Genomic DNA, 22,995 nt, shown 5'->3' with positions numbered 1-22,995 from the left:
GCTTAAACATACCCACAGGATTTGACAAAGCACTGGCGACCTTAGTGAGAGTGGTTTCATGGAAAGAATGGCCTGGCTCCTGGGCTGGTACCTGGCACAGAGTAAGTACTCAATGGATATGAATAACAGAGTGCAAATTTAAACTGAAACTTCAGCAAAATGAGAAAGAAAACCATAAGCATACAAGAAAACTATGGGTCAGTGAACACATCCAAAGTAGCGAGGCAATTCTCTCTTATTTTTTGTAATACAAATGCCATGAGAACACAAGTCCAGTTTGTCCCGACCCAACAACAATTCTTACCTGGAGAGACCAGTCCATACAAGTGACAACTCGATGCTTGGACCAATGCTCATCGTAGAACTGACGATTGAAAGAAAGGTTGGCTCCAGCCTGGACGTCCCTAGGAGGGTTTAAAGATCAAAGACAAATAAGATGCCTCAAAATGGGATTCCATCTCTACTGCTCATATTGAAAGAACAAAATGGCAAGAGCATGGCACACAGTACTCTGAAGCCAAAGCATCAACTTAGAGAGTAAACGCTGATCATAAATGACCACTAAAGGCAGCCTCCTTCATGCAGAGTTCTCTCTTACCTGGCCCAGATAAGGTTTCCACATGTTGTTCCAAGCCTGGTGTGAAATGTCAAATTTGTTTCAGGTTCCCATCCTGACCAGTTCTAAAGCATTCTCCTCCCCCTAAAACGTTCTGCCTTGGAGCAGAGTTTACAAGAAATCTCCCAGCTTTCAAGAAAGCACAGCACACTGGGAGATTCTTTGATATCAGTGTCAACTGATCCGGCCTTAGACCAGAAGTGTACGCAAGTTTCACTTTACCTATAATTTCTGCTTTACTGTGGCGGGCTGCCTCCTTGTGCAATAGCAAGTGAAAAGTTGCACGGGGAGACAGGCCTGCTGGGGGGTGGGCGGGGTGAGGGATTCACCAAACATTGTAGGTACTTAACATAGACCAGAATAGCATCCTGGTGGGGGAGGATTACATTTTGGCCAGTGTTGATTTTTTTTTTTTTTTGGCTGATATTCAACTGGCCACAGACCATCCTCTGAAGAACTCTGCACTGATCATACATTTGCTCCACAAGACTGCGTGTTTAAGTTGGGTCATACTTAAGTTGGGTATGGATCCCACATAAAAAGCTGGATCCACATAAAAAGCTATCTAGACTCCTCGGGCCTCAGTTCAGGAATTCCTCCCCACTCACCTTATTTTCTGTTCTTTCTTCTGTTCTATGGCCTTGCACCCTGCACCACTTGTCCGATTGGGTGACTTGATCTCTGGCTAGGTATTTGGGTTCCACAGAGCTAACTTATTATGACTTTTTCTCCCCTAGCTAACTCTTCCTCAGCTCCACCACTGCAAACTCAGACAAGTTCCTTACACTATCCTTTAGTGTCAGTCACTCAGTCGTGTCTGACTCTCTGCAACCCCACTGCTGTGGCCCGCCAGGCTCCTCTGTCGATGGGATTCCCCAGGCAAGAATACTGGAGTAGGTTGCCGTTTCCTCCTCCAGGGGATCTTCCCGACCCAGGGATCAAACCCACGTCTTTTGCATCTCCTGCATCGGCAGGCAGGTTCTCCACCACTAGCACCACCTGGGAAGCCCCAAGAGGTACATACACCCAAGATAATACTGTGCCAGGCACCCAGAGGGAAACAGGACTCAGAATATTAAGTGAGCCAGAGAGTAATGGCTTTTTAAAATTAAACAAATATAACATGTATATTCAAACTATTGTCTCTTTGATATAGTCTATCAATACTATCAACAGTTACGAACATTTTCAGAACTCCCTTCCAAACCTGTTTACATGGCCTTGAGCATCTTCAGCGTTGGCCTTTGACAATGTATTTGAATTTTAGAAGTAGTAAAATGTCAGGTCTGATGAAAACGACAGGTGATCTCATCTTTTCATATTGCCAAGAGAAATTGGTGGCTAAACATCAGTTCTGTCTCTCTACAAAGCTCGTAAAGTGCCTCCTATTATCTACGTGAAGATGGTTGACAATACACTTGCTGAAGTCACAGGGCAAGTTGCTTGGGGCCATAGTTTTATAGACAGGTTTTTTTAAATCTGTAAATATATGCTTGCACATGTGTTTCCTAAAAGGCATATATACATAATCTTACGGTATCAAGAGAGGAAAAAGTTGCCAGTCTCTGTTTGTTGCCTTGCACATCAGTTAAGGTTCTCCTGGATCTCATGTTTATTTTCCTCAGCTTCCTGTTTGCTTAGACATCAAAACTAGACCTCCTGGATATAACGTAAATCTCCTCTTACTGCTTATAAGGATGTTTTCCCAGAGGACAATGTACATGACTCTACCAGCCCCTATCACCTGGACTGTCCCCCAGATATCAAGTTCAAAAGCATTTCACCGAAGCACATGATAATTACAGGGAAACTCTAAGCCAGAAATCATAACCAAAGCCCTTAGCCAGAGCTGTTCAGCAAGATCAGCTCTGGAATTTCAGTCTCTTCTGATTTGTCAGGCTTGCAATTTGCCTACTCAAAACATAAATGAGTTCAGAAGCAACAGATAACTTATCACAGTATTTTTTTTTTAACTGCACACAAGAAACTAACCCGTCTTTTTCCTCCAATTCTCGACCACTGTAGTCAAAGAAGATATCGGAGTCTTCTGCCAGGGCTCTCTCAATTACCCGTATTGTCCGATCAAAAAAGATGAGGAACTCCTCTGAGTGAAGGATCTGCTGTTTTTCTTCCTCTGTCAGCTCCCTTGGGGGAGCTTTTTTATGTAAAAGAGATTGTTGGGAAAGACAAAAAAAAAAACCAAAAAGGATAATTAAAACATTTCAAGAGGAATCCAACTCTTGAAAGACACTGTTTATCAAAAGAGAAATAGGACACAGTAAAATAAGCCATTGTTAGCATTAATTCTAAATTACTCTTAAATTCACACCAAAGGTTTTTTGCAGATGTCTGCATTGCCAGCTTTACAAAAAGATGTCATAAGAGTTGAACAAATATTACAAATGAAGATGATTGTGTGTTTTAATAATCAGTTCTGAATGTTACTTTCTTTTGAATTGAACTTGAAAAACAGCTCAAATAGTACATAGTAGAGAAATCTGTAAAACCATGTATATTAGGTTGTAAAGCTATGGTTAAGCTGCATTTACCAAATAATTAAGAACTATCTATAATACGCTTCCCTGGTGGCTCAGAGGTTAAAGCGTCTGCCTGGAATGCTGGAGACCCAGGTTCGATCCCTGGGTCAGGAAGATCCCCTGGAGAGGGAAAATGGCAACCCACTCCAGTACTCTTGCCTGGAGAATCCTATGGAGGGAGGAGCCTGGTAGGCTACAGTCCATGGGGTCGCATAGTTGGACACGACTGAGTGACTTCATTTTCACTTTCATAATACGATTCAGATACGATTCAGATAGCACCTTGCCTCTTTCTACTGATAAATTCATTTTATTTTAGATAGTTGCTTGATAAGGTTGTTATATAAATTCCCCTCAAAAACTAAAGCATGTCCTTGCAAACCCACCTTTACCCAAGATGTCTTCTGCTTTTGAACAAACACAAGAAACAAATAAATGCTATAAGATACCTCACAATTGTTTTTATGCCTTACTTTCCAGCATGATTAATCATATAAAACTAAATCTGAAGATACAAAATGAGGCCAAGAGAGACTAAATAACTAGCAATATGTCACAGTGTCTGAAAGTCAGCTCACCTCGGAGTCAGGATTAGGTTACAAAAACTGTTCCTTCAGTAGCAAAGTTTACATAAACCTATAAACGAAGCGTTAGGAACTCCTCCAGAATGAGAAATCCCTAAGGGCAGAAACTGTCAGCTGAACCATTGTGGCTCTTCAGGAACTCCATCTCAACTTCCGTGCACAGAGACTTCAATAAGTGTTTGATTGATTATTCTTCTAGTAGGATCAGAAGCTCCTGAAGTTTAAACTTCAGGAGGAGGGCAGTGTATTAAAGGTCCCTGGGTGGAATTACTCACCCACAGGCTTTCCCAAACACTTCCACAACCATCCCCATAACTAGGACCAAAGTCCACCTGGCTACATGATCAGAGGAATCATTTAGGTGCAGTCACCTGCAGCATAAGGTTTTATGGAAGAGTTATTTGACTTGATTAATGGTATCTTGAAGCCACTGCCTTGAACAAGGACCTACTGTATAGCACAGGGCGCTATGCTCAATATTATGGAACAACCTAAATGGGCAAAAAACCTGAACAAGAATAGATACATGTATATGTATGAAGGAATCACTTTGCTGTACACCTGAAAGTAATACAACACTGTTAATTTAGTACACTCCAACATAAGAAGTTATTCCCTGAAAACAAATGGGGAGACCAATTGGGAATATATGGTAATGGTTCAGAAAAGAAACAATGGGGGTTTAAACTTAACCAGTGAAAGTAAGGACTGAAAGAGAGCAGATTCTTGTACAGTTTATCAGAGCTGGTGACCCACTGGATAAGAGAAATAAAAGAAGGCGCAGGGAAGTCTTTTTGCAGAGCCATGGAAGTAGGTCTCAAACCCGTAATGTTCAGAATGTCTCCCCCATTGTGGCCTGCCCTCCTCTGCCCCAAATCAAAATGAAAGAGGTTCTAGACAGACTCCCAAAGTCTGTATTTGAACAAGAAACTGGAATGATCATGACGTAGTTGGCTCACACCTTATAAAATGCTCTCCAGGTGATGTTATACCAAAAACATGATTCATCCCCTAAGCAGAAGGTAATCTCCAAATACAGTTCACCCCAGCGATTCTAAGAGGCAGAGGGATTTCTTTGTTGCTGAAATCTCCAGAGTCCCAAATACGCCTGTGTATACTGGGACTCTATAAGAACCTCCATCAACATCTGCTGAGAAACGCTACACAGACACTGGTTTGAGAAATAGTGAGGTAGGCTGTGTGTAAACCATTAATAACCAGAACTCTATAAAATTGACCTGGAATCCGAGAGCTACTACGCCATTTGCTAACTTGGATTCTTCAATCAATAAAAGCTCTCTAAGCAGCAATGTTATCTATAAAATGAGGCAACGATACCCAAACTTCAAGTCTGCTTTAAGAGTTAAAAATAAACACACTAGCAAATAGTTGCATGCATTTGAAGTCGCTTCAGTCATGTCTAACTCTTTGTGACCCTATGGACTGTAGCCTGCCAGGCTCTTCTGTTCAAGGGATTCTCCAGGCAAGAATACTGGAGTGGGTTGCCATGCCCTCCTCCAGGGGATCTTCCTGACCCAGTGATCGAACCTGAGTCTCCTGCATCTCCTGCACTGCCGGTGAATTCTTTACCGCTGAGCCACTGGGGAAGCTCAGCAAATAGTTGAGCATTCAATAATCAGTTGTTTTGTTCAGTTGCTCAGTCATGTCCAACTCTTTGCAACGCCATGGACGCTAGCACACCAAGCCTCCCTGCCCCTCACTATCTCCCAGAGTCTGCCCAAGTTCATGTCCATTGAGTCGGTGATGCCATCCAACCATCTCATACTCTGCTGCCCTCTTCTCCTTTTGCCTTCAATCTCTGGTCACTACTGCTACATAAATAAGCATCACTAAACTAGAATACTACAAGGTCAAGAAGAATGTTTTATTTTAAAAAGCTTCATTTGACTTTAGTCACTGCTGATGAATGACTTGAAACACACTTGAAATTACTCAGAGAAGTAGGAATTTTTTCCCTTTTATTCCTATTTTTATATTTAAAAAATATCTATTCTATTCTGCTTATCTTTTTGAGTTACTTTTATTCCACCTGTATCTTTCCTTACAGGTCCATTACTTTGAATAAAAAATAGTTCCTGCGTAATTTTCTGTAATTTTTTCCCCCTGTACTTTATTGTCATTTTGATCTCAGCTTTAAAGACATATAACTTCTTCTCTAAAAGAAACCTAAACGGCTGATCAAAGTGTATTTGCAGAAGCCAAGTTCAGGTAAGTGAAGCAGGAGCCTCTCCACATATTATGTTTGACAATACAATATTTGGGTTGAAACTAAATTGCTACAGAACCAAAACAAAGAACATATTTTATATTAAGCTTTGATGTCTAACAGAGATCAAATGACATGATTTGTTAGCACAAAATAACAGATGAGTACTTTTTAAAAGTCATAAACAATATTCAACTTAGGAGTTAAATAGAGCCATAGTTATGTTTGATAAGACCCCAAACCTCTCATATTTAAGAATCTTTAAACTGATGTTTTATTACAATGTAATGAAAACATAATGGACTATCCAGGAACCATAATCAATATCAGTATTCAGGAGATAAAACCTCTCCAGACACTGTATTTCACGAGAAGAAAATCAGTGTATTAATGGAGTCCACAAAATTTAAAATATAAGCATAAACAATTGGAACCTGAACAGTCTGACTCTAGGATAGACCTCAGATTCTCCCTGAAGTTTCCGTTTCTTCAGTTTTCCCCTATCCCTGGAACCTAAAGAACTGTTTTCAACATCTTCACTGCATGAAAAGATGGGAATTAATAGCCACAGGCATGCCAGAGAAAAACAAGGACAATAGCAATGTTTGATTTTTCTTACAAGTTAAGCAGAAAGTGCTATTATAGCAGGTTTTGTTGTTTGTTTTTGCAACATGGACTATTTCTGCCAAGAGCTGGCAATATTTTATGCATTTAAAGTGATCTTTCGTAAGAAATAAAGATTCTTCAGGAAAAGCAGAAGATGTGGTTATTACTTTCATATAATCCAAATAACAGGACCAATTTCAAACTTACCGAACTTTACCCGAACAGTTAACATTCAGCTTCAATAAGAAGTATGAAAACAAAGCCCTAGAGTCATAAAATTCAAAGTTTAGAAAACTGCCCAATTTCTATGAAATCATAGCCTGAAAAATTAAACTTTAGTATGAATTTTATTTTAGGGTCTATTTTTTATTCTTTTTATTACTAAAATACTAATTTGTCTTGGTTTTATGACAATACTTTTTTTATGTGTTTCTCATAGCGATCCTATCCTATTTGCTATGCTTTCTTGAGTTTTCTTATTGACCTGAATGTGCATTTTTTCAGTTTCTTTTTTATTTACTCTATTTACTATACACTATATCTTTTGATGTCTAGAGTTCCTGGGTTTTTTGTTCCCTGTAAAAATGTAAAATCCATAGTGAAATCCACAATTTATATTGAATATTATACAACCTCATTTTAGGTCAAAAGTAATTTTCAAAATCTCCATTTCAGAAATGCTTTTCTCAATGAGGTAGCTTTAAATTTCAATGTAGAAATTACATCTTTTAAATAGTTTTCAAAAATATATCCAAAAGGTTAAAAAATAAGTAAGTAAACCCACATAACTTAAATATTAAATCAGATTAAGTAGGCACAGTGGTTCTTAGAGAATTTTACAGTGAAATCAGTTCAAAAATAAGAGTAAGAAAAACCAAACTGAATAAAGAATGATGCCCTTCTCTGACGTTAATGTGAGGTTTATGAGTTAATGTGCAATTATAAGAGCTAAGTTTCTGATTCTGTTGTTTTAAATTTCTAAACATGAAAATACTAGGACACTCACATACAGAAATTTCCTAAAATTTGATTAAAAGCTAAAAGGTACTTGCTGCTTTCCCCAACTCTTTTGTGAAAAAAAAAAAAAAAGTGGGAAGAGTAATAAGTTGAACCTACATTTCTTTACTGTTTAATGAATTTTGATGTCACATGGGCAAAAATGTCAAAAGCTAGTGAGCACAGATTTTTTTTTTTTCCCCATCTTCCCCTCAGCACTCTTTTTTAAATTCTAAAAAAGGCCAGATTTCTCAAAAATGTGTTCCCTGGTTTAAAACTGTGTATGTATGTCAAGTTTCAGCCCAGAGCAAATGTTTATGGCTAAGTAATAAATCCCTGAAATTCAGGGTTCCTATGGAAGTGCTGACACAGCCCTGCCTACCACGCAGCTGTGTGAATGGCGCCATGATCGTATCTGCTAGAGACTCTTTTAAAAGTTTGCAAAATACTATCTTGCTTTAAAAAAAAAAAGCCAGCAAGAGTTTGATGCCAGCATAAACATGCTTTTAACCCATCATGTGCTAATGTGCAGAAAAGCCATTAACAGAGACTAAGACGCACGCATGGCAGTAACAGGAAATGTACTTTCAAACTTCTTTTGGACTTTGAACAGGACTTTAATCAATTCCATGAAGCATGAGTAACAGTTAAAACTGGAGGGCGTTTTTGCTCAGAACTTAAGAAGGAGGTTGCAGTGCTTTGCCAGAGAAGACAATTTGGAGATTGGGGTTGGGGGGCAGGAGGGAATCTGTGCCAAGACACACAAAATATACCCTGGCTCCTTATCACTCAGTACATCTTAAGGATATTTTGGTAAAAAAAATAGTATTTTAGTAAACTCGGACTTATTTTGTCTCTTGCTACACCTGTGTTAATGATATTCTATTCACCAGCTTAAATATATATACATGTTCTTGAAAGTGAAAGTGTTGGTCACTCAATCATATCCAGCTCTTTGAGACCCACGGACTGTAGCTTCTTGTCCATGGGATTCTCCAGGCAAGGAACTAGAGTGGGTATTCTCTTCTCCAGGGGATCTTCCCAGCCCAAGGACCAAATCCAGGCCTCCCACATTGCAGGCAGATTCTTTACCATCTGAGCCACCAGGGAAGCCTCCCCACATTCTTAGCAGGAGTTTAAACGTGAAATTGCTTCAGTCAGATCCTTTTACAATCTCTCAGAAAAAGTAACTTGGGCCTTCTGTGAATGCCACTCTTAAAGATGCTGAATCTACTACCTGTCTACAGCCATACCCTAGAATTTGGCAGTAAAGAGCCACCTCACTCATGGCTGGGCAGGGTGAGGTGAGTCCACATGGCCAGTACATACCCACTCTTACAAAGTCCCTGGGGACGACCATGTGTGCCAGAGTCACAGGCAAATGGAAAATTTTAAAATTGATGTATGACAGAAAGCAAACCAATACAGTAAAGCAATCATCAATTAAAAATAAATAAATGTAAAAATAAAATAAGCTGAGCTTCTAATTAGACTTTCGTTGCTCTAAGCCCGGGACACTTAACAGGAAATATGCAAGAGTCCACCCTCACAGATACTCCGCTTCTCAGTAAGAATGACAATCTCAAATTCTCTTTTTCTCCTTAGGCTGGAAATCTCCAAAAGCACACAAAATTAGATTTCTAAGGACATCAGCTATAGTGTTTCTGGCCTACACCTTTCTATTCTTTTTACATTCCTGCTTTCTTGTGTTTTGAAACCCACGACTATTACGGGAGGAGGGCACCATGGGGAGGTATATAGGCTTTGGCGTCAGCTCCAAGCAGAGGCCCGGTACCTATACATTATGCATACAGGGTATGTTTTTAAATGTCTCTTTTCCTATTTCTCTATCTATAAGATAGAAACAATAAGGAACCCAGTTTATATTGCTTCAAAAGGGTGTTGCAAAGGGTGCATAGTATCTTTGGAGTGTTAAGGACACAGCCAAACACCTAGTAAGCCCTTACTAAATATTAGTCGTTGTTATCCTGGAGCAAATAGAGGCTGCTCCTGATCTGGGCAGAGCATGGAGAAAACATTCACAGCATAGTCAGTAGTGATGATTGGGCTTCCCAGGTGGCGCTGGTGGTAAAGAGTCTGCCCGCCAACACAGGAGATGGAAGAGACGCTGGTTCCATCCCTGGGTCAGGAAGTACCCTGGAGGAGGGCATGGCAGCCCACTCCAGTCTTCTTGCCTGGAGAATCGCATGGACAGAGGAGCCTGGCGGGCTGCAGTCCACAGGGTCGCACAGAGTCAGACACGACTGAAGTGGCTCAGCTCATATGCACCATAGTGATGACCATGGTTGACGTTTCTCTATAGCGCACAAGCATAAACCTCAGAATCTGCTGACAAAGTCATTCTATCTGCTTCTTTCCTTTCCTGTTATCATTGGGAATATAGGACGGAGTCAATTAGGTAACATGTCAATTGATAACAAGTATCTTGTTTTACTGCTATTTAGTAATAATTTTACAGGACTTTTAAAGGAACTGGACTTGTTGCTGGAATTGTGGATGACCTGTATTTTATTTGTTTCTGTCAGTCAAAACTAAAGGAACTCAGTTTATATTGCTACATGTAATGTACTGAACAATCCCAGAAAACCTTCCATTCTGGAGGCATATATTAAATTTTTTACTTACCTCTATACCCCCTTATGTTGGTTACAAAAACAAAAACAATAAAACAGTGACTCAGTTTCTCTCCCACACTGTACCTTCCTTCACCTCCTGCTTTTTGTCTTCATTTTCCTGTTCTGAATCCTGGCCCCCTTTAGGTTCCACCATTTCCTCATCGTCCTCATCCTCTAGAACAAAGAAAGAGAAAAATGCATTATATTCTTGTCTTCCAATCAAAATCTCCGGTTGCTGGTGGGAGGTAGGGGCAGAGGGTAAAGTTCTAATCATTCGGGGCAACTTCTAAGTAAATCAGTCCACGATGGATGCCCGAGATATGTGCTCATGAATATATGGATACATTATCTCCAGAAGGGGTCTCTTTGAAAGTCCTCCCACCGTGCTGCTGAGAAACCGCTCCAAGTCAGCACCTGCTCCATCTATCCCCAGGCCCCCCGCCACACGGGATGTCTTGGAATTGCATCTTTGACCTCTGAAGCGTCTTCGGAGATGGGCCAGGAACAGATCTCAAACTGTTTCCACCTGCGGCACATTCTCCGCAGGGGACACCTGCTGTACAGACCACTCATTTCCAGTTTCATCCTCACCCTGTTGATTTGGTTTTGACCTACAGGAAAGGGTTAAATACAGGTCTGACTCCAGGTCAAATGCCATTGGCAAGGAAACAACCAGGATAGGGCCCCCCAAAGTCATTGCCATTGACCTGGGAGAAAAAAACTGACCTGAAATGGCATTTACACATTCAGAGCAACCCGTGCATTAATGTGAATTTAATGAGTGCTAACAAATGGTACCAGTCAGCCACCACCACCAGATGTTCCAGTGCCCTTCCTGCCCTATGCAAATGTGCATCCCTTGTGTCTCTTCCCCCTAAAACTGCCTTTCTTGGAGATCCCTTCCATTGCAGAGTGCTTGAAACCATCAGTCACAGGGTAGAGGGTGCGGGGACAAGACAAAGTATCACAACAAAGTCCAACTTACAGGAATAAGACAATATAAACAATTCAAACTCGCTTCTGTGTTTTTTAAATATATTACCTTCACTCTTCAGTATCACATTCACCATAGGTTACTGATTCCATTGGTTCAAGTGGAATTTAAAAGAAATGCCTTCACTTCCTCCACACCCCCTCACTCACTCATACATTCAGTCACTCAACAAATATTTGCAGACTTTCTATACATTCAGAGCTCTGTAGAGAGTCCCATTTCCATGACAACAAATCCTGATATTTATAACAACTCAAACTTTCAGCTCCAACCATTTAGAGAATGTATTATATAATGCACGTTTAAACGCCCAAACAAATGTAGCCTGAAAATCAACTCCAAAAGTTCTGCTGTATTAAGCAAGTGATTTGTGGAGGGAATATCCATTTTAAAAACATGGATGTGTGAAGTACAGTATTACAATTTAGATACTGGAAATATCTCATGCAAATTTTCAATAGAATACAGCAATCTATATGCATGTGTGTAGACTGTGGAACCAACCTCATTACTTTATAATCACACTATACACATATCAGAAAGAAAGTAAGATGCCTTTGAGGGAAACTGTCATTTATTATTAACACATTAACACATTTATTATTAATACATTATTACTAACACATACCTGTGAGACAAAGACATTCACTTAAAATTTTGATAAGTACACTGAGTTACCCAGATATTTAGACATGTTAAACTATAAATAACACACCTAAATCTTTATATGTAAAGATATTATGGCTACCTGTCTGTTAAAAACCAGCTTGGAAAGTCCTGAGCAAAATATTCAACTTGACATGTTATATTTTCCTGAGCCAAAGATCAAACACAAAGCCCAAGGAGGTGCTAGGAGGAAGGAAGTTTCTCTTCTGGTAAACCTTGGATGGAGAGGCAGTTTTCAAAAGACCAATAAGCTGGGAAGCAGCTCTACCTCTGAACCTTCTAGAGACTTTTATCAAGTCCAGTGGGTCCCGGAGCCACTCCCTGGAACTTACTAAATACAAGTAAAATACGACAGATATGAAGGTGCCAAATCCCACGTTATGGGTGGAATTGTGTCCCCCCTCCCCAAATTTATATGTTGACTTCCAAACCTCCAGGACTTCAGAATGTTGATCTTATTTGGAATTAGTGTCCCTGCAGGTATATTAGTTAAGATGAGGTTGTGCCAGAGCAGTGAGGGCACCGGACCCAGCACGACCAGTGTCTTCATAAACGAGGGGAGATTCAAACACAGATTGACATGCAGGGAGAACGCCATTGAGGATGAAGGCGAAGACTAGAGGGCTGCCTCTACAAGCCAAGAAGAGCCAAAATCGGCCAGCAAACCACAGAGACACAGAACAGATTCTCCCTCACAGCCGTCAGAACCAACTGGCCAACACCTTGATCTTGAAATTCTAGCTTCTACAACTGTGAGACTTTCCATTTTTACTGTTTAAACTGCTCAGTTTATGGGACATTGTTATGGCAGCCCTAGCAAACTAATAAAGCCAGTGACGTGCCTTAACTTCTATGGTTTTATAATCTAGTAGAAGAGATAATGAGACACACAATTGTGGTTGTTCAGTCACTAAGTCCTGTCTGACTCTTTGTGACCCCACGGACTGCAGCACAGTAGGCTTCCCTGTCCTTCACCATCCCCCTGAGTTTGTTCAAACTCATGTCCATTGAGTCAGTGAGGCTATTTAACCATCTCATCCTCTGTTGTCCCCTTCTCCTCTTGCCCTCCAGTATCAGGGTCTTTTCCAATGAGTCAGCTTTCTGCATCAGGCAGCTGAAGTATTAGAGCTTCAGCTTCAGCATCAGTTCTTCCAATGAATATTCAGGATTGATTTCCTTTAGGATGGACTGATTGGATCTCCTTGTAGTCCAAGGGACTCTCAAGAGTCTTCTCCGACACCACAGTTCAAAAGCATCAATTCTTCAGCACTTGGCCTTCTTCATGGTCCAACTCTCATATCATACGTGACTACGGGAAAAACCATAGCTTTGACCAGATGGACCTTTGTCAGCAAAGTGATGTCTCTGCTTTTTAATACTCTGTCTAGGTTTATCATAGCTTTTCTTTCAAGGAGCAACCATTTTTAATTTCGTGGCTGCCGTCACCATCTGCATTGATTTTGGAGCCCAAGAATATGAAATCTGACACTGTTTCCACTTTTCCCACATTTATCTGCACAATAATCACACCTAAAGCAGTGATGAATGCTTTACTTGCATCATGTAATTTATATGTCAGAACTTGATACCACCAACCTAATTTAATAGATGAGGAGACAGAGTAATTTCCCCCAAAATCTTCCAACCATGTCAGGCTTCACGTTCTACCTGGTTCTGCATGTAACGGGGTCTCTGATCTTTAACCATTAAGGGCACTGCCTCCCTACCCACAGCTATCATGAAATAGAAATGTCATGGAGAGATGCCTGAAGCGCAGGTGTGCTGCTCAGCTGCAGTGCAAGCAGGGGTGTGTGGAGGCTCTTGAGGTGGACATCGCATGGAGAGTTCTTTCAATTTCCGGAGGTCACCACACACAGCACACAGGGCGTGTATATCAAGACTATGAGGGTGGAACTTGCTTAGCTGTGTCCAACTCTTTGGGACCCTATGGACTGTAGCCTGCCAGGCTCCTCTGTCCATGGGATTCTCCAGGCAAGAATACTGGAGTGGGTTGCCATTTCCTCCTCCAGGGGATCTTCCCAACCCATGTTATCCATCCACACTGTATTCTTACTTACTCTGTGGAATCCACTCTCCTGAGACCTGATTCAGCGATACTTACTACAGGCCTTGCTGTATTCCTTCAGACAGATTCACAACCTGGATGGTAGGGGCATTTCAAGGCACGTAATCAGTCTGAGTCCGAGGCTGGAGTCTACCACTTGCTAGCCCCTCACTTAGCATAATTCATAGGAACTCTCTGAGGCCCTTTCCGTCATTTGCTGAACTGGGATAATAACCTTTTCTTAAAATACAAATTTATCAAGAATACACAGATAAAATTATTAATGTGAAATTGCTTTTTAAACCACCAAGAGAGCTGCAAATATCCATACAGAGAAATCTACAAACAAGCGTTGCCTAGGCTTGTATGTCAGCAAACATGTAGGGAGCACTCACAGTGTGTCATGTACCAGGCACAGGACAGGGACCCTCCCCCCTGCCAAAATCTGTGCTCACGCCACGGTGCTTCCATGAATGAGCAGAAAGAAGCTGACAGCAAATAAATAAACAAAACATACACTGAGTCAGGAAACTAGGACAGAGACAGAGAACGCTGGGAAGGGGCACTGGGCATGCTGATCAGGGGAGGAGGAGGCGAATTTTTAAACAACGTGCTCAAGAAAGGCCACACTGAGCAAAAACTTAAAGGTGTCCAGGACTGAGAAGTAAAGATTTCAGGGAAGTAAAACCAATAACCAATAGGTTCTTCCACCTCCCTCCATAGACCCAAAGGGGACAACAGCTCAAGTTCTAAATTACTTTAGTCTTAGTTCCACTGAATATAGAAAAACAATTGTGCTTTTATTAGAATCACCGATTTTTTTTTCATTAAGAGGAAAATTATTATTATTATTTCTTTTTGAAAGCAATGCTCTTTTATGGGTGGATTTTTTTTTTCACATTATTTAAAGAGGTTTTAAAAAGCAAAGCAAAAGCAAGTCTTTTGACTTAATTTTGGAGAACCACCTAGTCTTTACATTCACTTTTTTAGTTCTTAAAATGAAGTCAGTTTCATCAAATGACTTTGCGCTAGACAGCTTTAAACAACATCAAGCTCCTATCTTTCGCAGACACAAGGATTTGTAAACACTGACTCCTGAAAGAATTAAAAAGAAACATCATGACAGAAAGTGGCCACTTAGAGCTTTTTGGAAATATATTATTCTGTAAGGGCCTGGCTATAAAAAGGGATAGGTTTGTAATAGAAGTGTGTTAGTTTATTTTTGAAGTAGGTGGGAAAATAGCAGGTTATCTAAGTCTTTAAATAGAAAACACTTCCCCAGAGAATATGTTTTCAATGAGTTTTTAAAAAACCCAACAAATATTTACTGTGTTTATAATATATGCAAAGTCCCATAATGAGATACGGTAAATAAAAGAGAAATACAAATTTTTTAAAAAACAGTACTGTTTTAAAGTGGTTACAAACCAGTTGTAGGCATTAATTTTTAATGGCCACAGAACTCTTTGTCTATCAGCTTTTTAAAGACAGAAAGTAAGTGTTTTGGTGGATTTATTAAGGAAATAAAACATAAGAGATGGGCTTGTCTCTCTGCATACTGATATGTTTGCCTTGCTCAGCAAAGAGAGTGTATTTTTCTTTAAGATTCTGGTTTCCTTTCTGGTGCAATTGGAATTACTTCTGTTGAAACCATTTTCAAAACAGTTAAATAACTTTAAAGAAAAGGATTTATGTAGAACCGCTACGGACTACTGATATATGAGTCGTGCCACGAGTTCATACCCGGCTACATTTCCTCTGTGATTGGAGGCGGGGGGGGCGGGGGCGGGAAATTGCCACACATGTACGGTCTCCTGTACCAGGTACAGGCGAGAAATTAAACTCCTGGCAGAAGTTAATTACCTGTCAGTCTAAGAGGCTAATTTCAAACAATGGCATCTTTTAGACACTATTTTATTCAGCACCTAAATTCTACCCTCTGCAGTTAGTTGTTGCCTTCTTTCTCTGTAGTTGGAAAAAAGTTTGGTACCTACTGTCCTCCTCCCTTAAGATATTCTTGAGGTCTAAACACGAGTAATTTGCACGTCCACCGAAACTGCACATAACACACTTAGTCCAGGCCCTGACCCTGTATATGAGCTCCGGAAAGGTAAGTCTCCTCCACTTGGTGGTGAAGAAGGAAGCCAGTGCCACCAACCTGAATACACAACAGCTGTCTGACTGTTGAGCTGCTCTGACGGCCTTCCCTGGGGGCTCAGATGGTAAAGAGCCCGCCTGCAATGCAGGAGACCTGGGTTCAATCCCTGGGTCAGGAAGAGTCCTACAGAAGGGAATGGCTACCCACTCCGGTACTCTTGCCTGGAGAATCTCATGGACAGAGGAGTCGCAAAGAGTTGGACACAACTGAGTGACTAGCACTGTAACTTTCTGATGGCCTCACAAATCTGAGACTTTGGGACAGAAGTATAGGGAGCCGTTTGTTATTGCTGGTAATACAACACCAAGACCCTTTTCTGTCTGGGGGTTGTCGGGGAGGGGGCTTTCCTGGTAGCACTGTGCATTGGTGACTTGCTGTGACCCTACTTTCTCATCCTGCAGCCCCAGAGAGACATTTCCTGCTCTCCATTTCCTGGTGACCAGCACACAGGCAGGATCTGGGCAGTCAGACCGAATGCTCCTAACTGGGCCTTTGTCTTTGGGGCCAAGAAGCAAAGCCAAGAGGACACCGAGGATAATGAGGGGCAACATGCAGCCAGCCAAGTCTGACATCCTGGCCAGACTGCTCCAGAAATCCACGGTCTGGGTTCCCTTGGTCTTGCCCCTTTCCCAAGCCTGTTCCTTTGCCTCCTGTTGATTCTGTGAGCACCAGCTTTCCTTCCAATAAATCTTACTAGAAGTGATGTCAGCACCAGATTTTCTTCCAATAAATCCCCCTGGATTCAGTGCCTGCTGCTTGCAACCAGAACCCGGAGTGACACGGGCAGCCCTCTGTGAAGAGGGCTTGTGTTTTATGAGGTCAGTGGGTTCTTGCTTTCCTCAGCTCTCTCAGGACCTGCAAAACCCCAGGATAAGAGGTTCTGAGTGCCTGTCCCGAGTCCTTGATGCCCTGTTCCTGGCTTTTCACAAAGGGTCTACGGCTTCATGGAAGATGGCTAAGTCTGGTCAGGAGGAGACAGACAGGAGGGAGCATAGTGGGCCATTTCACTCCATCCTTCTTGACTCCAAAGGGCACTCTGCTGCTGCCAAAAGGGGGACATACAAAGCAATTACCGTAGGACTTCAAATCGAACAGGCCAAAGTCATGTACTGCTAAGAAAACTGATCTCTGCTAATTAAACTGTAACACAGCATCAATTCTAATGTGAAAAATTGTGAATGTTGGAATTGATCAAATAATTAGTGGCGTAGAAATGAATAGAACACTAGCTTCCAAAGGATAAAAGGGATGATGGCAAGAACATAGAATCAATTCTAAATCAAACGTACTACCATGTTACTATTGGTGAAAAGACTTTGAGAGATTAAAAAAAACGGGTCTTTCTTCGTTTGTTTATTTTTTGTGTGTTTTCCTTCTTTTTCTTGGCCACACCACAGGGCATGCAGGATCTTAGTTCCCTGACCAGGGACTGAACCCATACCCCCCCGCAGTGGAAGCATGGAGGTTAACCACTGGACCCCCAGGGAAGTCCCTGTTTTTTTGTGTTTTAGATGTATTGCCCTTAACTTAATATCAAATGCCCTAGCCACTTTTATACAATTCTATGTATAGCCATTTCAGATAGGGATTCTTTTTATAACGTATTTTACATGTTCTATAGAAAACCAGAGTTAATCTCTCAAATTAAAATTTATTTATTAAAAAGAATTTACCTTAATGAAGATATTCTTTGCAGTTCTGTCTTTGGCCTCATCTTTTCTCATGTCAGATGTCACTCTGGATAATATTTACATTTATCTTTACTGGTGGCTCAGACGGTAAAGAATCCGCCTGCAATGCAGGAGACCCAGGTTTAATCCCTGGGTCGGGAAGATTCCTGCAGAAGGGAATGGCTACCTACTCCAGTATTCTTGCCTGGAGAATCCCATGGACAGAGGAGGCTGGTGGGATACAGTTCACGGAGTCAGAAAGAGTCAGACAGGACTGAGCAGCTAATATTTTCACATTTCACTTCCATCATCACTCATGAATGGGTATCTCCTGCCAAGGTATCCCCTCTAGACTCCAGATTCTGTGTTGTACATTTCAACGGGAATGTCTCCCAACGTGTTCACACTCCACATATTCCAAGCAGAACCCCCACCTTCTGCTGAGAGCTCCTTTGACTACATTCTCCATCCCCCCGAGCAACTGCACACCTTGCACATATGGGTTCACAATTAGAAATCACAGTACTCACTTTAACTCTTCCAGCAGAGGTTGTAACAAGGGGTCCCTACATTTGTTCAATCCTTCCTCAAAAATCTGTCCTAAATCTGCCTCTGTCTTTTCTGCACTGCCCCGATCCAGGCCATTACCATCTCTCACCTGGAGTATTATAGTAGTATTTTGACTGGTCTCTCTAAAATGACAAGTCTTGCTCTGTGTTTCTAGTAGTTTCACTTTTATTTTTTAAAAAATACATCTATGTATCCTTTCCCCACCAAAAATATTCTATAGTTCCCTATACACTGCAGCATAAAACCCCACAACTTCTTATTTCTTCCACCTCAACCTGCACTCTGAGCAACACACAATCACCCAAAACCCCAGTAGGTACATGCCTCAAAAGCACTACACATTTTTTCTTTCTACCAGTCTCTGTCTTCCCTCCAGTGTCCAGGAGGTGATTACTACTAATTCTTCATGCTGCAACTCCAGAGCTTTAACACCTCGTCCCAAGCAGACCTATGGACACTGTCCATTGTTCTCCCTGGGATCTCCATGATAACACAGCCAAGAAACCACAGTTCTGCATTTATCTCCACAACCAGAGGAAAAGTCCCTCAAAGACCTACTCTTGATAGTACCATCAATGTCAAGTACAAACACTAGCAAAAGCAAGATGGGTGATGGTTCTGGAAAGCTAGTATGAACAACATCATATAGCTCCTTAAATGACAAAACAGGTTTGGACTTCTTTCTGGAGATCAGTATCCCCGTTTTGAATAAACATCTGTTGTTGTTTCAGCACTGAGTCATGTCCAAGTCCTCTAACCCCATGGACTGTAGCCCACCAGGCTCCTCTGTCCATGGGATTTCCCAGGCGAGAATAATGGAGTAGGTTGCCATTTCCTTCTCCATGTGGATAAACATACATCTCATTTAACCCAAAAGTATTATTTAAATTTTCAAAAGGAATCCAAGACACTGGAAATGCCAAATATGACTTTTGAAACCTCACTCCTCTCCTTCTTGGCCAGCTCTTTATGCATATTCTGATACGCCTAAGGGGTGGCCTGACCCTTGATGAAAATTGTTGCTGCCACCCGACCCTGCAGAGAATCTGGAGGCACTTAGAAATGCAAGAGACAAGGTCTCATTTTATTTAAGAATACAGAGGTAGTATGGAGCTGGAAGGGAGTGGGAGAGCCTGGAACGAGGGAGACAGTCAGAAGGTAAGCTATAGCCCTAATCCAAGCAGCAGATGATGAGAACTTGGCTGAGGACGGTTGACCGCCAGCAGGCATGATGAGCTGAACTGTGAATGCACAGATGTGTTTGCACAGCAGACAGTGAGGGCTCTCGTACAGAACTCACTCAAGTCACCCTATCCTTGGACCGGCTTTGTGGATGGTTTGCCAACTTCACTGGGAGTCCAAAGAGAGCCACCTCCTGATACGTATCACGGCAGCCAAGATAAAGTATAACATGCACCGCTGAATGCTTACACAAACCAAGGTGAGCGCCTCGGTGCTTTCAAAATATGCAGCAAAGACATATTTTGTGGGATTTTCAGTAAGCACTTTGTTAAATATACTACATGCTAATATTTAAAAAACCTTCGCTTTCTGGTCTAGAAAAATCTGGCCAGAGCAAAGAAAACATACATTTCTCATCATACAGAGCACTCCTGTTAACACTCTAGGCCACATCAGTTCTCTCCTAAGCCTCTAACATGACAGTACTTGGAAAGTTTACTTCCTGATGGAATGTCACACAAGGCCTTGCAAATGGGAGGAAACGAAGGAAAATATTTAAAGCGAGAGAGGAAGCCAGAGAAGAGTACTTTTTAGCAGCTGTTTCTGAAACCTATAACTGTGCTAATACATGAAATGCGTGCAGCAAATATGGGCTGAACTGAATGGACATGGATTAGTCAGCTTGCATACAAGGTCAGAGACCAGGAGGAGACTTCCCTTCTAGAGCTGTCCAGGCTGGAGCCCAGGGATAACCTCAGCATTTGATGTTTGGGGCTGGGAAAACTTGATTGATCTCTATTTCCATACATTTTCCTCTTTAAAAACCATCAATGGCTTTCTATTTCCTAGACGAGCTCAGTGTTGAAGGCTCATGACTAGCTAACTTCAACTGAATTCTCCAGCACTATTCAGAACAGAAGAGTCCTTGATTCATCTGTACATGCAATTTGTTGCCAGAAACCACCCCCATCTTTCCTCTCTTGATTCCTTTATACTTTTCAGGCCCTCATCTCCTAAGCTTCCACAGGAAGTCATGGAGTCTTCAGCCATGATCAACTGGATGAGCTAATTCATACTAACAGATGAGAGAATGGTCACCCCAGTGAATTAATCTCTAATGGCAACCTGCAGTTCTTGCAGGACTTGGGAGAGAGAGAGATTTTGAAAGAGCCAAGCCACCCCTCAAAACAGTCCTCTGTTCTGGAGTCTTGGTAGCTGAAGCATTCACTGCACAACTCCAGAAAAAGCACTGCCATTGTACTCTGTGTGAACAGAGCCTTCTTGACTCGCCCAGGGCACAGGCTCTATGTCTATTCTCGGCAGTTTTATTTGTATAGGGGTGCGTGCATGGGCGCACACACACAAACACACACACACACACACACACACACACACACACACACACATTCTGGGCAATAATTCAAAACACTGGAAAATGCAATTCTCAGCTTCTTGGAAGGGGAGAAGGGACTCCTAGCTTTCTTTTCCAGACTCACAGCCCTTTTGCAGCCCGCTTTTGATTCTGGACAATCCCATGCCCTTCCCTTGGTTTCTTCTATCACTTCTTCTAACGTGCAAACCTGTGCTTCCTCTTAACAGGAGCATGGCTTGTGGAAAAGAAAACTGAGGCTGCAAGGACAGACATGTCATCATATCTAACTTTAGGCAGTAACCACAGATACGTCCCAGAAAAAGTAGACCCCAAGGCCTCCAGATATTAAAATGGTTACTGCGTTAACTAGTGAAGACAGAGTAAAATATGTAGATGCCATTTAGAAACAATATTTTGCTTGTAAAGGAACTGTAAGGAAAAAATGGTGACTTTTACTGTCAGAGCAGTTGTCACGTCCATGCTTGCATGCAGAAGTCGTCTTGTTCTCTAGCATTCATCTTGTTTTTGTGCTTTTTTTTGGGGGGGGGGTTGTTTTTAATTGAAGTATACTTGATTTCCAATGCTGAGTTAATTTCTGCTGTATACCAGGTGAAGTGACTCAGCTGCACATATACGTGCCTTCTTTTCCATATTCTTTTCCATTCCAGTTTATCCCAGGACATCGAATATAGTTCTCTGTGCAGGAGCACGTTGCTGTCCATCCATTCGATATGTAATCACTTGTACCTACTAACCCCAAATTCACAGTCCAGCCCTCCCTGACCCCTCCGCACCCCCTTGGCAACCACAAGTCTGCTCTCTGTGTCCGTGAGTCTGTTTCTGCAGTCTTTTCGTTAATAGGATCAAATGGCGAATTCTGCCTCTTCGTATCCCCTTCACTCGCACCGCTCCCTCTGTCCTCTCTACTTGTCCACCTCCTTCTCTCTGGGAAAGGCCACCATGTGGCTTACCGTCAGGGTCTCCTCGCTGGCATTCTTAACTCTAGCTGCTCTCAATGCCTGCCCTTGCCACCAGCTCTTGAGAGTCCCCGTGCCATGCAGAATACAAGCTGGATTCCTCGGCCTCGTCTCCAAGTCTTCTAGGTAGGAAGACTTGAAGACTTCTGGCTCTAAAACCACCTGTTTCCTGCTGACCTGCCTCCACCACGCTCAGCCCCTCTCACCCCCATCCACGCACACACTTCTGTCACTGACCCTGCAACACGGCACAAACCACCACCGTCCATCTGTCCTTCAGTTCCCATGGCTCCCTCAGCCAGACTCTCTCCCTCCCTTCCTTCCTTCTTACGAAATACGAGCACCTAACATGTGTCAGGCACTATCTCAGGCGCCAGACGTACAGCAGTGAGCAGAACAGACGAGACATCCTGCCTTCATTGAGCTTGCATTCCAGAGGCAGGGACAGGAAACAAGATACACAAGGAAAGCATAAAGTAGGTTAGAGAGTTGCGAGCACTAGAGAACAGCAATACAGACCAAGTGGTCAGTATCACAATTTTGCACACAGGTAGCTAGGGAGGTCCTTACTGAGAGGTGGCATTTGACAAGAAGACTCAAGGAGCAAGCTCCGTGGGTAGCTGGGGAAGGCATTCTAGGTAGAAGAAGCAAAAACACAAGGGCGGAGTTTTGTCTGGAATGTTCAAGGCTTTGAATACCTTTGTATCTTCCCTGCATGTAAAATCCAGCTGTACTTCAAGATCTGATTCAAATGACCCCAGCTCCCCAAATCCTTCCTGTTGACCCTTGTTAGAAGGGATGTCTTCCTCATTTAACCCTTCACAGCACTTGAGTTGAGACTGTCTTAACAATTTTCTTTAACCAGTCAAAGAACTAGCGTGTTTTAAAGTAGGACATTTCTCATTCTCTATTTTATTCAGGAAATCAACTCTGAATATTCACTGGAAGGACTGATGCTAAAGCTGAAGCTCTAATACTTTGGCCACCTGATGAGAGGAGCCAACTCCCTGGAAAAGACCCCGATGCTGGGAAAGATTGAGGGCAGAAGGAGAAGGGGACGGCAGAGGATGAGATGGCTGGATGGCATCACCAACTCAATAGACATGAATTTGAACAAACTCTGGAAGACACTGAAGGAC

The 22,995-nt window shown here is 42.0% G+C and overlaps 1 protein-coding gene and 1 non-coding gene across 13 annotated transcripts in view; one reads left to right on the top strand and one right to left on the bottom strand.

Moving 5' to 3' along the window:
- The window catches only part of DYNC1I1 (dynein cytoplasmic 1 intermediate chain 1), a 407,782-nt gene that overhangs the window by 142,292 nt on the left and 242,495 nt on the right, over positions 1 to 22,995 (bottom strand). For all 12 annotated transcript variants that reach the window (XM_004007740.5, XM_060414497.1, XM_060414492.1 and 9 more), the window contains 3 exons: positions 10,287 to 10,376; positions 2,609 to 2,771; positions 305 to 404 (listed from right to left, as the gene is read on the bottom strand). In XM_004007740.5, the coding sequence (XP_004007789.2) occupies positions 305 to 404; positions 2,609 to 2,771; positions 10,287 to 10,376 (353 nt within the window). The remainder of the gene's footprint in view (positions 1 to 304; positions 405 to 2,608; positions 2,772 to 10,286; positions 10,377 to 22,995) is intronic.
- Positions 3,196 to 3,268, top strand: TRNAS-GGA (transfer RNA serine (anticodon GGA)). Its single transcript has one exon. It is a non-coding gene; the product is annotated as a tRNA-Ser (tRNA).

The sequence above is a fragment of the Ovis aries genome, chromosome 4 (genome assembly GCF_016772045.2).
Source record: "Ovis aries strain OAR_USU_Benz2616 breed Rambouillet chromosome 4, ARS-UI_Ramb_v3.0, whole genome shotgun sequence".
NCBI classification, from domain to species: Eukaryota; Metazoa; Chordata; class Mammalia; order Artiodactyla; family Bovidae; genus Ovis; species Ovis aries.
Note: the sequence above shows the minus strand (reverse complement) of the source record. Positions and strands in the feature narration are given on the sequence as shown.